General features: G+C 38.8%; 1 protein-coding gene across 10 annotated transcripts in view; it reads left to right on the top strand.

Annotated features, from left to right (window-relative positions):
- The window catches only part of FAM91A1 (family with sequence similarity 91 member A1), a 45006-nt gene that overhangs the window by 16815 nt on the left and 15354 nt on the right, over positions 1-12837 (top strand). For 6 of the 10 annotated variants that reach the window (XM_069599930.1, XM_069599923.1, XM_069599921.1 and 3 more), the window contains exons 13-18: positions 383-495; positions 815-901; positions 3301-3433; positions 7163-7311; positions 8887-9021; positions 9155-9268. In XM_069599930.1, the coding sequence (XP_069456031.1) occupies positions 383-495; positions 815-901; positions 3301-3433; positions 7163-7311; positions 8887-9021; positions 9155-9268 (731 nt within the window). The remainder of the gene's footprint in view (positions 1-382; positions 496-814; positions 902-3300; positions 3434-7162; positions 7312-8886; positions 9022-9154; positions 9269-12837) is intronic. The other 4 variants (XM_069599924.1, XM_069599922.1, XM_069599929.1 and 1 more) reach the window with 1 other exon arrangement.

Raw genomic sequence — 12837 nt, 5'->3', positions numbered from 1 at the left:
CACGTGCTTGTGTGGGGAGAGGAGAAGGGCACAATCAAGTGGCTTCTATTCCTGCCCTTGGTAGCTCTGTTCCCTGGGCCCGGCGACTTGTCTACAGAGGTTAAGCTAGGTAGTCATTTGATCTGACAGTGATCAAGTCTTGGTTTATTATTGACTTTCAAAAAATTTACTGCACAAGTGAATGTCTTAAAAAAATTTTTTTTTTCTTTCTCTATGTTGGAGATAAGGTAGAATTGAGACCTCTTATGACTACAGTATTGCCTATATTATGTACTTTTGATTATTAAATAAACCTGAAATGAAATACATTCTCACTCCAAATGATAAGTAATGAACAGTTTTCATTTTATTGATTTTTAAACTATGATTTTTATCCCCCCAGCAGATACAGCCAGTATAAACAGTTTGAATCTGTCTACAGGATACACAAAGCGTATCGCTTTCCTATTTGACTCAACACTTACTGCCTTTTTAATGATGGGAAACCTTTCACCAGTAAGTCAAATTCTTATTGAAATATGAAAATGTTCAGCAGTTAGATACATAATAATTCAGTGTTCTTATATCTTTTTTTTAGTACCAAATTTATTCCTGAAAATGCAACCAGCTTTGTTTTATATTCTTTAGAGGAGTGTGGCAGCTTTTTAGTGAGGGCTGCTTTTGTAATTAGAAGAATCAACTCTTTATGCACACTTGAGGTTAAATATATTGGAAAGCATAGTATCAAGATAAGATGCTTAGCACTCAGAGGGAAAGTTAGAACGTATTAATAAATAAAGTACATTTCAGTTTTGTTATTGTTTCTTTATTGCAGAATTTGAAAAGCCATGCAGTCACAATGTTTGAAGTTGGCAAACTCTCCGATGAGTCTCTGGACAGCTTTCTTATTGAACTAGAAAAGGTAAATCTAGGTAGCTTATGGGATGTCAGGGTGTTTGGACTCTTTTCTTGCTTGATAAAACATCAGTTGTTGGTTATGTAGGTTTTTGGTATATTCTTGCTCATTCCTACCTCATTCCCACCCTAATACTGTGGCAGTCATTTATTTTTAAACATATTGAGTAGATGAATGAATTTTGTGATTTTAAAAGAGTCATTTATCTCATCTAAGCTCCTAGCATAATTTGACTTAATGAAGAAATGGGGTATAGAAATCATAAAGTCTATGTGCAGTTTTTATGCACTTTTCTGAAATAGCCTTTATTTATTTTTTTTTTCATCATAACTTTAAAAATCTACTCTTAAGCAGTTTTATTTGAAATTTTTGTTCCACTTAGTCTGGAACAATGTCCCTGGGTATCATATTTATGTCCACTCTCACTATCCATTTTAGCATCTTGAAGACTTCAGCCATATTTGTTTTTAACCATCTTTTCCCCGTGAGTACAGCCTAGTTTTCCTTAACTCTAAATCTTGATCGCCTTTTCGGTGTGTTTCATTCCCTGAGTATTTTATTCTGTCCTCTGTGCTTCTTTAAGCAAGTAGTTTGTGTGTCTAATCTCTTCCTTGACTAATAATTTCTGTACCTTCCTTGCTTTGGTGATGAACTCATGTATGTTTAGAGAATGTTTGGTAATTTTGTACTTTATATCTCAAAAAAAAAACAAACAAAAAAAAACCCAAAAACCACCAATGACATTTTTCCTCCCCACCTTCTCCATAGGATTTTTACTCTTTTAGTGTCTGAGATGATCCTTGTTATGAATTTATCTCCTTAACTTTTATCTTTATATTTTCACTATTTCCTCAATGCTTTTAATATCTTGTTTAGCCCCATTTCTTATTGTGTTTCATCTTTTCCAGTAAATTTTTTATATTCTAGCACATATTAACATGTTTTCCAGATTTTTATTTTTCTCACCTCAGCTGGTCTTTTATCAAGTACAGCAAATTGGAAGATCTCTTTTACGCTTTATATATCTATTTTCTTTTTTACCACATAGACATTCTTAAAAAAGCCCTTCAGTCTGAAGTTTAGTTTTTAAAAGTAGTTTCTTAGCTGTTTTTTAAGAAGCTTCATCTTGATCTAACTTAATTGGCTGATCTTGTTAATGTAATACAAATATAATTAGTTATTTCCCCCTGTAGACCTGGCCTTCCATTTTCTCTGCTGCTTCTGGAATGTGTGTGCTTTTACATATTAAACAGGTGACTGACTCAGTGTCAGAAGACCATGCATTAAAATGTAAACCCAGTGAAGGCAGGAGTTCTGTCCACTCCTCTGTCCTTACATCCTAAAGCGGTCATAGCACAGAACAGTGGCTCAGTGAATCCTTGTTGAGTGATTTAAAGCTGTGTGTTCAGCGATACGGAACAGCTGTATTGAGTCACATGCTCTGTTGTCCCTTGCAGAGTTGTGAACAGGGTGATGAAATGGTGGCATCATTGGTGACCATGGATTAGACTACTTTTTGAGACAAAGCAGAATATACAGATCTTAGAGTTTTTTGAGCACCCTGTTTGAATCATATATGGAACATATAATGTTATGATTTGGCATTACTTTGTTGTTAAAGTTGTTTTACTTGTTGGGGTAATTTCTGTCACCTTCCAAAGTGTAGTCAAATGGAAGCTCAACCAAGATTGAGGTTAATATGTGTTTCAGTATTGCCTGGGCAAATTTCTGATTGGCTGATTTTTCAGTTCAGTTCAGTCGCTTAGTTGTGACTGACTCTTTGTGACCCCGTGGACTGTAGCACGCCAGGCTTCCCTGTCCATCACCAACTCCTGGAGCCTGCTCATGTCCATCGAGTCAGTGATGCCATTGCAACCATCTCATCCTCTGTCATCCCCTTCTCCTGCCTTCAGTCTTTCCCAGCATCAGGGTCTTTTCCAATGAAACAGTTCTTCACATCAGGTGGCCAAAGTATTGGTGTTTCAGCTTCAGCATCAGTCCTTCCAATGAATATTCAGGACTGATCTCCTTTAGGATGGACTGGTTGGATCTCCTTGCAGTCCAAGAGACTCTCAAGAGTCTTCTCCAGCACCACAGTTCAAAAGCAGCAGTTCTTCAGTGCTTGGCTTTCTTTATAGTCCAACTCTCACATCTGTACATGACTGTTGGAAAAACCATAGCTTTGACTAGATGGACCTTTGTTGGCAGAGTAGTGTCTCTGGTTTTTAATATACTGTCTAGGTTGGTCATAGCTTTTCTTCCAAGGAGCAAGCAGAAAACTAATTTCACAGTATGAAAAGGCTGATTTTTTAATAATGTCTAAATATTTCTACCTTATGGTTGTAAACTAGCATGAATGGCATGGGAGTGGTTTTTGTTGCAACCCGTACATTCTCTTGTTTCAGGTTCAGAGCACTGGTGAAGGGGAAGCACAGAGGTACTTTGACCATGCGCTCACTCTGAGGAACACAATACTGTTCCTGCGTCATAATAAAGATCTAGTTGCTCAGACTGCACAGCCAGACCAACCCAGTTATGGTATGATAAATATACTCGATTTTGAAGACATGATCTTTGGAACTTCTTTCTAAGAAATTAAAGTCATGCTCACTTATTTCATCATCACTTATTTTAAAACATTTCTTGTTCTGTGAATTTCTTTACTCGTCAGCCATTTCTTACATTACTTTCTCTCTTCTCTTGTGTGCCGCTCACATTTGTAGTGTCTAAATTTGTTTAGCTATCTGCAAGAAGAGTGGGAGTGTTAATTTGTTTAAGTAGCTGGATGGGATGTAGGCATCTGTAGATACCTATCTACAGATGTGAAACAGGCATCTGTTTTGAGAGGTGCACAAATGACTATTTATTTAGGAAGCATGAAGCATCAAGAATGAAGAATTCATTTTATAAAGATAAGAAATAGGGCCTTTGTGTTCAAATGCTGCTGTAATATTTACTGAAGTATTTTACTTGCTGCCTTGGTGTTCCTTCTCAGCTTTGTGATAGAAAGGGGTTCCCAGACTTGAGTTGAGTTGATGTAGTAGCTCCTGAATTGAGGAGTAGCCCCAGGAATGTGCTTTTAAAAAGATGCATCAGCTTGGGCACCAGTGTAAGAACATTACACTGTGAATGTAATTGCATCCTGTAGTCCTTGGACATTCATGGGAGTTGCCTTTTGGAGGCCTTGTGAATTTTGGCACCACTATCACATTTGATTTCACTCATTGTCTCATTTACCTAAAAGTTCTGTTTTCTGGCCAGGAACCATCATTTTCTTAGTCATACCATTTTCATTCTACTTCTTTCACCAGCATCTGGCTTTCTTTTCAGCTCAGTTAAAAACAGTTAGGATGGAATCATTTGTCACTTCACAAGAGTTGTGGAGGGGAGAACAAAAACCCTGGATAGTTGAGCTGAGTGAGGCTAGACACTCAACACCTGGTGACCCACTGCCTCAGCTTAGCGTGTTTGGTTCAGAGTCGTGCTTTAGCAGGATTGTAGATGATTCCATGCTGGAGGTTATTCATAAACGGTTGAAACTGAGTGTTAAGTCACCAAATACCAAGAGACTAAGGCTCTTTTTGATAAACATTTGTTGATAGTAATCATTTTTTTGTTACCAAATATTAAATCATGTGACCTAGCAGTGAATGCCACAGTCTTGAATATATCTCTGGATATACAAACCCTGGAATTTCTTGGACTTTTAAGTGATTTTCAGAGATAATGGGTTAGAATATTTGAAGTGTCCTCCTGCCCATCATAGAATCCAAGAATGTTACAGAGTGCTAGTGACCACCCAGGGGCAACTCATTTTATAGATAAAGAAATTCAAGCTTTCCTTGATTGACTCTCTTGTGCATTTAGTCATTAAAGCTCATATGATTAGTAAATGGAAGAGCTGGGGCTTGAATCCATGTCTCTTGAATATTTTCCCTTTGCGCTGTCCCTTACATTATCTTCTCTTGAACACTGAGGTTTTTATTGATTTATTCCTGAACAGTCTATTGCTTAAGGGGTTGCACTCAACTTTTTCGCATGAATAATAAATAGTCTATGTATCATCAACGAACTGGTAAACCTAAACTTATTCTGTGTGAAAGTAAAGTATAAATTTAACCTTTAAAGCAGATTTAGTAGTTGACTGTTTCTGGAGCTTTAATTGCTTAGAATAACTCATGTGGCTCCAAAGTTAAAATGTAAGTAACTCCTCCCTCCCCTTGAGACCAGATTGGCGATTGTTTATGAAGTTTCATTCTTCTAACCATCCTTTCTTAACTGGGGCTACTCATTAGAACCACAGAAGATGATTTAAGTGACTATTTTCAATGTTTCTAATAATGGTGTGTAACTAGTACCGTTTCAGATTCATAGAAAGAAAGGCCATTCATTCCAGATAAAGAATTAACTTTTTATTAGGGCATTAAGCCTTAATACCCTCCATGTTAACAAAGTAGCTTTTTGTAGGTGCCAGACGGGATAACTCAGTCTTACTCCTTTTTAAACAAGAAACTCTGTAGTATTGGTGTTTAAGCATCTATTTTTGAGTAGAAAGAATTTTCTTTTTATGTCGTTATCAATTTGTAGTTTGAGTATATTATATAGTTCTTGATATTCATTGTAAAGCAAAAAGCCTTGTGATGCTATCAGAGAAGCAAACCTCTGATACTGTGACAAGACTAATTTCTTAGTAATCTTCTGGTTTTAGACAGCTTGAGGCGCACTGCTTGAAAAATGAAAACAATGTGTGGTCTAACTTAGTTAAGATCATAGGCATTCCCCTTATTTGTGAGAGGCCAAACACAAACACCCTCCAGAATCCCTTTGCCTCATAGGCAGTTAGGTAGACTGCTTGTCCCCCCGATCATGCAAAACAAAACGCTTGCTAAACAAACTATGATTAAGCATCTGTCCTTGGGATATTAGCGAATTTTGACCCCCCAGGTAGTGTGTTTTCTGACTTCTACATTGTTTGCTTTACCTTACTTCCTCTCCATCATGGCAGTGCCATCTTATGAAAGCCGAAATGCCAGGGGAAAGCTGTTTCCTTCCCTCCCCCAATTTTCAATCTCTATAAAACCTTCACAGCCAAATTCTGAAGTGACCAGAGGGGTCAGAAAATTATGGCTTCTTCTGTATTATTCCCCCCACAGCTAATAAGCAGTCTGTAGAGGGAGACACTTTACGACCATGCAAATACCTTTCTCTGTCAGAGTTTCCTCCTAGATTTAGCATTCTCTGTTGGTCCTTGTCTGAACCATTCTTGTCTGTGATGGCTGCGAATTGATCTTTTTTTCCCCAAACTCCTCCATTTCTTCCTCATTTAACGTTTGGGACCAAGTTTTCTCTTTTGTTCCCAGTATGGATTTATCAGTTTTTGTTTTTTCAATGATTTATAACCAGTCATTATTGTCCCATTATTTTTTTGCTACATTGTCTCAGATTTTGCCAATGGGACTCCTCTTGTCATGCTGTGCCTCTATCTTTTTTTTCTTTTAATTTGGTGGGGAGTAATTCCTTATTTTCTGACAAAGCTATCTTTGTGTTTCTGCTCCAGCCTTGGAATCAGCCTCCTCCCCTAGGAGCCTGGTTTCTTTTAGTGGTGAATGGTATTAAAGACCAAGATTTTGGGTGCCAATTGTACTCAGGGCTTCTAGGCTCTTTTAGCTAGCCATATCCTTTGTTAGATTCATTTTTGCTTAGAGGACTAACTTGATCTTCTGAAGTTTCAATGAACTCTTTTTAGAAGCAATAGAATTGGAATTTTCCAGATGGATTAAAAGTGGGAACACTTAACATCATTTGCATGCTTAGCTCATGCTTTATGGACCCCAGTTTAGGGCATATGCTTCTAAACAGGAATTCTTGCCCCTCTGGTCAGTTCAGAATTTGGCTGTGAAGTTTTTATAGAGATTGAAAATTGGGAGGGGGAAGGAAACAGCTTTCCCATGGCGCTTTGGCTTTCATAAGATGGCACTGCCAGGATGGAGAGGAAGTAAGGTAAAGCAAACGTATTTAAAGTGGAAGGTTAGCTCGAAGAAACATCCATCTTTCTGGATCAGAATAAAGACTTTTAGCTTTAAATCTTAGAAAGTCTTAGTTGACCTCCTAGGAAATAAAGTGCTTTTAAAAAATATTCTACCTTATTTTTTTTTAATTAAATTTTTATTTAAAAAATTGAAGGCAATTCTCAATATTTTCATCTTTGACATTTTTGTTTCATGTTGTCAGTCTTTCATTCTGTGTATGTGGTTGATCACAATTCAGGTTTTCCTCTGGATCTCTTGCGCTGCGAAAGCCTTCTTGGGTTGGACCCTGCAACCTGCAGCAGAGTTCTAAACAAGAATTACACATTGCTTGTTTCCATGGCTCCTCTCACCAACGAAATCCGGCCTGTCAGCAGCTGCACCCCTCAGGTAAAGAAAGACCCATTGGGAAGCCTGCTCTGCCACTATTTTCTTCTTCCTCATGGCAACTTGAAGGGGAGGTTTAACAGTCTCATGTATTGATTCTCAAATTGTAGGCAGCAGATACTAGAATCATCAGCTCAGAAAACAGTTTTGTACGTATTGCTGTTGTAAGATGTTCAATTTGTGAGGTATAATTGGTACTTTATATATATATATATACACACACACACGTGTATGTGTGTATATATATACGCGTATACGTGTGTATATATACACGTATATATATATACGTGTGTGTGTGTGTGTGTGTGTGTATATATATATATATAAAATATAATCTAGTGTCCGTAGGGAAGGAAATGGCAACCCACTCCAGTATTCTTGCCTGGAGAATCCCATGGATAGAAGAGCCTGGTGAGCTACAGTCCATGGGTTCATGAAGAGTTGGACACGACTGAAGTGACTAAACCACCAACCACCGTTGTCCAGTGATTAATGACGCATTTGATTACAGTTTTCTTCTTGAAAGCAGAATTTCAAAGAGAATGTTTTTGAATCCTCTAAGAAGGAAACCTGGATTGCCTTGAAGGATAAGATAACTTTAATGAGGAAGAAACGAAGTATTTAGGAAGTGGGGCTGTGATGCTGAATAAGCTGACAAGAAAAGATTATACTTGAAAGATAGAACTCTAGTTACCTTTAAAATTGTGAAGATGACTTCTGGTCTTTTTTTTTGAAAATAAATCAGTTTCATATATTTGCATACTTAGCAAGGCATGTACCATGTGACGTGTACCATTTTCAAAGCTCGAGGATTGTGCTACATCCTGCCTGGTTTCCTCGGTGTGCTGGGTTTCATGGTGTAGGAAACAGGAAGGGATTCTGGTACATGGATGATTCTGTTGCCTGTGCAAATCTAGCTGCTTCATGAGCACACTCCCCCCCTTAGCCCAGTTTTGTCCTCTGTTCAGTGGGAGTGGGTATAGATTTGCATTTACTGACCTTTGTTTTATAATTCTTTGTGTCCCCTCCCCTCTGCCACACATACATACTTCCTTCTACTGCTTAACACAGCCTCTGGGCATAGTAGGAATCCATGAATTGAATGAGTGGTGAGATGGATGCAAGGATAGATAATCTCTCTTTTGAGAAAAATTGTTAGTGGAAATAATTAACACTTTGATAGTGCTTATCATGTGCTGCCAGGTACTGGTTTAAACTTCTAGCAGTGTCCTGAAGAGGTAAGTATTTTGTTACCGTGTTACAAATGAGCAAAAGGAGGCACAAGAGACCTTAAGTAACCTGCGGCGATATGGCTGAGGGGATGAAGCCAAGTTTCAGACAGAACCTGACTGCCCCAGAGTCCATTCTCTTAACTGCAGTGACAAAAACTGCCTTCTCAATTCCAGTATATATATGAAACTGCTTGAATGGATCATTTAACATTTATCTTCGTAAGGCTAAGAACAGTTTAAGCACTTCCATGAGGCATTAGCTGTAAGAGTATACTTAGTCCCTTGTGAAATGTGGCTTCGTTAGGTAAGTATTTACAGCTTTACTTTTCCTCCTCTGTGACTTTAGCACATTGGACCAGCTATCCCAGAAGTCAGTTCTGTCTGGTTTAAACTGTACATCTACCACGTCACCAGGCAAGGCCCACCATCTCTTCTGCTGTCCAAAGGGACAAGACTTCGAAAACTGCCAGATATGTTCCAGGTATGTTTTTGTGGGTTTTTTAAAAATCATTTCTGAGGAAGATAGAAACTGGTAAGCACTATTCTAGATAACTTACTTAAGTTTTTAAAATTCCTAAATGCCCTGGTATGTATTATTTATTTCTTGTCCCTAGGGTTATGATCGATTATTAATCACATCTTGGGGTCATGATCCTGGGGTGGTTCCTACGTCAAATGTGCTCACGATGTTGAACGATGCCCTGACACATTCAGCGGTTTTGATTCAGGTACAGTTACCTTATTTCAAACAGTCAGTTTTGGATTTTAGTTTCAAAGATTGTGATTTGTTTGACTCTCTGCTGAGTCACAGTCAGACGCCAGTAATTAGACATCTGTCAAACTGACACGTAAAGAACCAGAGCTCGGGATTTTCATCCTGGCCTTTGTCTCGCAGATTGAGAGTGGTGGAAACGATGTGGGCTTTGAAGGCAGACTCGGCTTTGAGTTCCAGCCTCAGCTTTTGCTACCAGTGTGGCCCTGTTTTTTTTTTTTTAATAGTAGCTCTAAAATTTAGATGTGCTTCACATACCATATTCCCCAGTTGAATTGTGTGATTCAGTGGTGTTTAGTGTATTCACAGATGTCTACAGTCAGCACCACACTCAGTGCTACAGCATTTTCCTTTTCCCCTATGCCACTCTGACTGCACCAACCCCCCACCCCCGACACTTGCTGTCTCTGTAGAAGGCCTGTTGGGGGCATTTCAGATACATGGAATCATATACAGGCTGCTTTCCTGTTGTCCAAGTGGCCATGTTGTCACTTCTTTGGGGTATATCCTTAGGAATGGAAATGTGGAGTCATGTGGTCGCTTTATGTGTTGTCTGTTTAAGGAACTGCTGGGCTGTTTTCCAAAGTGACTTTACATTCCCTCCAGCCCTTGGTATTACCTGATTTTTTCATTATAACCACCCTAGCTGGTGTGAAGTGGTATGTAACATTTTAGAGATACTCTTCTTAAACTTAGTTTCTGCCATCTGCAGAATGAGGATGGTAATATCTACTGTGTAACAACAAAAATAATAGTAAGAGCTAATGCCAAAGGAAGCATTTTTAGCTTTAGAATTGTTGAGAGAATGAAATGAGGTGCGTGTGTGAAGAATACAGCACTTTTTCTGGTACATAATAGTTTCTCTATAAAGATCGCATTAATTCATTGTACTGGCAGTTGTACTTGCCATATTCTGTACTGATTAATGTGGGTTTACAAATGAGACATGGTCCCTGTCTTCAGGGAACTTAATTCTGATGGGAAAGGTTGTGTAAGCAGTTGCTTCCAGTTTTTAACTGAGGGTTAGAGAGAGTTTTAGGGGAAGTGTTAAAGAGAAGTACCTTCTAGCTTTGGGGCAAGGACAGAGGCTTAGGGAAAGCTCCTTGGAGAAAATGAGACCTGGGCTAGGTATAAAAGGATTTAGAGGAGAGTGAGGCCAGGCAGAGAGGTACGGTTAGCATGAATAAATCTTTGGGTAGAGAGTTTTTTCTTCTTTCTTCATAACTAGTTCCCTAGTGCTTGGAATAGTGCCTGGCTCGAAGAAGTTGCTCAGTGAGTGAGTGTTGAATGAATGAATAGGAATATGAAGCGGTAGCATTTTCTCAGACCTGTGAGCTGTTACGTCATTTTGAGGGGTGGGCTGCAGTGTGATGGATGGTGATCAGAGATACATCTGGAGCAGTAGGCAGGCCCTGCCCTGGAGGGCAGTGCACCTTAATTGTCCTATCGTAGTGCTTAGACTTTCCCTTTAGATCCATGGTAGCCAGTGAAGGGTGCTGAGCAAGGGATTAACATGGTCAGTTGCGATTTAGAAGATCAGCCTGAAGACTGTTGAGAATGACTGGGTGGGAGAAGATAGGATTAGCGTGCAGTCTTGGAGGCCAGATAAGAGATAAGGACAGTCTAGCTATAATAAGAATGAAAAGGAAGAATTATTACAAATACAAAATAAATAGAACTGATCAGATATCTGAGAAGGAGGTGGGAAGAGGAAGAGGGATTCCTCAGGAACCTGGCTTGTGAAGGTGGGAGAATGGTGGCATCACATTTGAGAACACAGGAGGAAGAGCTGGTTTATGGGAGCAGATGAGCGTGGCGTGTTTGGGGCCTGTGGGACATTTGGGTGGTAGAAGTATCTAGGAGGTAATTGAAAATATTCTGAGATTCAAATCAGAGCTCAAACAAGAGAGATTGGCTTGAGTGTCAGCATCAGCACATGGGCAGTAGTAGAAACCGTGAGAGGCTGCGTTAGCCAGGAGGGCAGACATGAAGTGTAGGGGGTGGCGGAGGTAACGGAGTAGGAGGGGCTGGACGTGAACTGAGCGGTCACACCGCCCAGGTTCACATCTGGAGTCCACCACCTATTGGCTAGATTGGATAAGTTAACTAATTTCCTTCAACTTCAGTGACTTCACCTGCAAAGTAGAATAAAAGGTCTTACCTTTATATGATTGTTGAAAAGAATGACTGAGATGGGAGATTCAACATAAAATGCTCTGTGTTTAGTACATCAGAACATCTCAAAAAAATGTTCACTATAGTGGCAGTGAGTGGTGGAAGCAGAGTGAGAGGAGTTTTAAACTGTTTGTTAAGGAGTTGTGCCTTTTCTAAAAAAGAGTGTCTCTTTTATTAGATTTTATGGAAAAATTTATCTTTACTGGAACTTAAAACAGCAAAATTAAGATTTTTTATTAAAACTATGTTCTTGTAAATAACCGTCTTGTTTAGGATTGGAATCATAAATGTATCAATAGAATAGAAGCAAGATATTAGAAGCATATTCAAGTTGTTATATGAACCAAGTAAATGAATATGATTTTGTTCCCCCGAAATTATTTTTTTCTTTTACATCACAGTATCTTGAATTTGATTAATGTGTGGATCTTCTTTAAAGGGAAAGAATGTATAGATCCCCAGTGTTAACTTTTCTATTAAAATTATTCTATATAAGCATAAAGTGAGATACCTTATGCTTATCATTCGCAACTGTAATTATTTGAATGTGAGAAATCAATTGTTTGTAACATGGGACTGAAGTGGGTTAGATTCATAGATTTTTTTCAATTTAACTTTTTAATTGATAGTAAGTTCACGTTTCAAAAATAAAACACTATTAAAAGATACACAGAGAAGAGTATCACTGCCCTCTTAACACTCTGTCCAGTCCGCACTCCCTGATTCTCCTCCAAATTAGACAACCACATTTGTTTCTGCTGTACCCTTCTAGAATTTCTTTATACACATGCAAACAGTTACATACAGATATGCCCCATGCTTTTTCCACTTAGCGCCTGGAGACCTTTGTGTTTCATTTCGTCGCGAGCGCCCTTTTTTTGCAGCTGCCTTGAAACTGTGCGCATTGATTCATTTCATCAGCCCCTGCTGACAGGCATTTTGGTTGTCTCTGATTGCATGCAGTTACAGTGCTGCAGCAAGTCACTTTGAATATGTGTCCTTCAGTGCAGGGTTTTGAGATTTGCACTCCTAATCCACAGCGAGCCAGGGAACTCAGGGATCCTCCGCCACTTTTCTTCCTCAGCACTACAGCTAACCCTCATGAATGCACAGGATCTCATTCAGGCTTCACTCAGCAGACACCTGATTGACCAGTTTTTTCACTAATCCGTACCCTCACTTTAGACACATTGCCTTAATAGGTTAATAAAGATTTAAGATTATGTTCACTTGCTAGAGAAAAGCAGAGAATTATTGAGAGCATTTCGATGGAGTATTAAGGTGGAATACACCATCATGAGGCACAGTTTTAATTATCATTTTGAGTATCTACTGTTGGAAATACAGGTT

The sequence above is a fragment of the Ovis canadensis genome, chromosome 9, assembly GCF_042477335.2.
Source record: "Ovis canadensis isolate MfBH-ARS-UI-01 breed Bighorn chromosome 9, ARS-UI_OviCan_v2, whole genome shotgun sequence".
In the NCBI taxonomy this organism is placed as follows: Eukaryota; Metazoa; Chordata; class Mammalia; order Artiodactyla; family Bovidae; genus Ovis; species Ovis canadensis.
The sequence above is the reverse complement of the archived record's forward strand: the minus strand, read 5'-3'. Positions and strand labels throughout refer to the sequence as shown.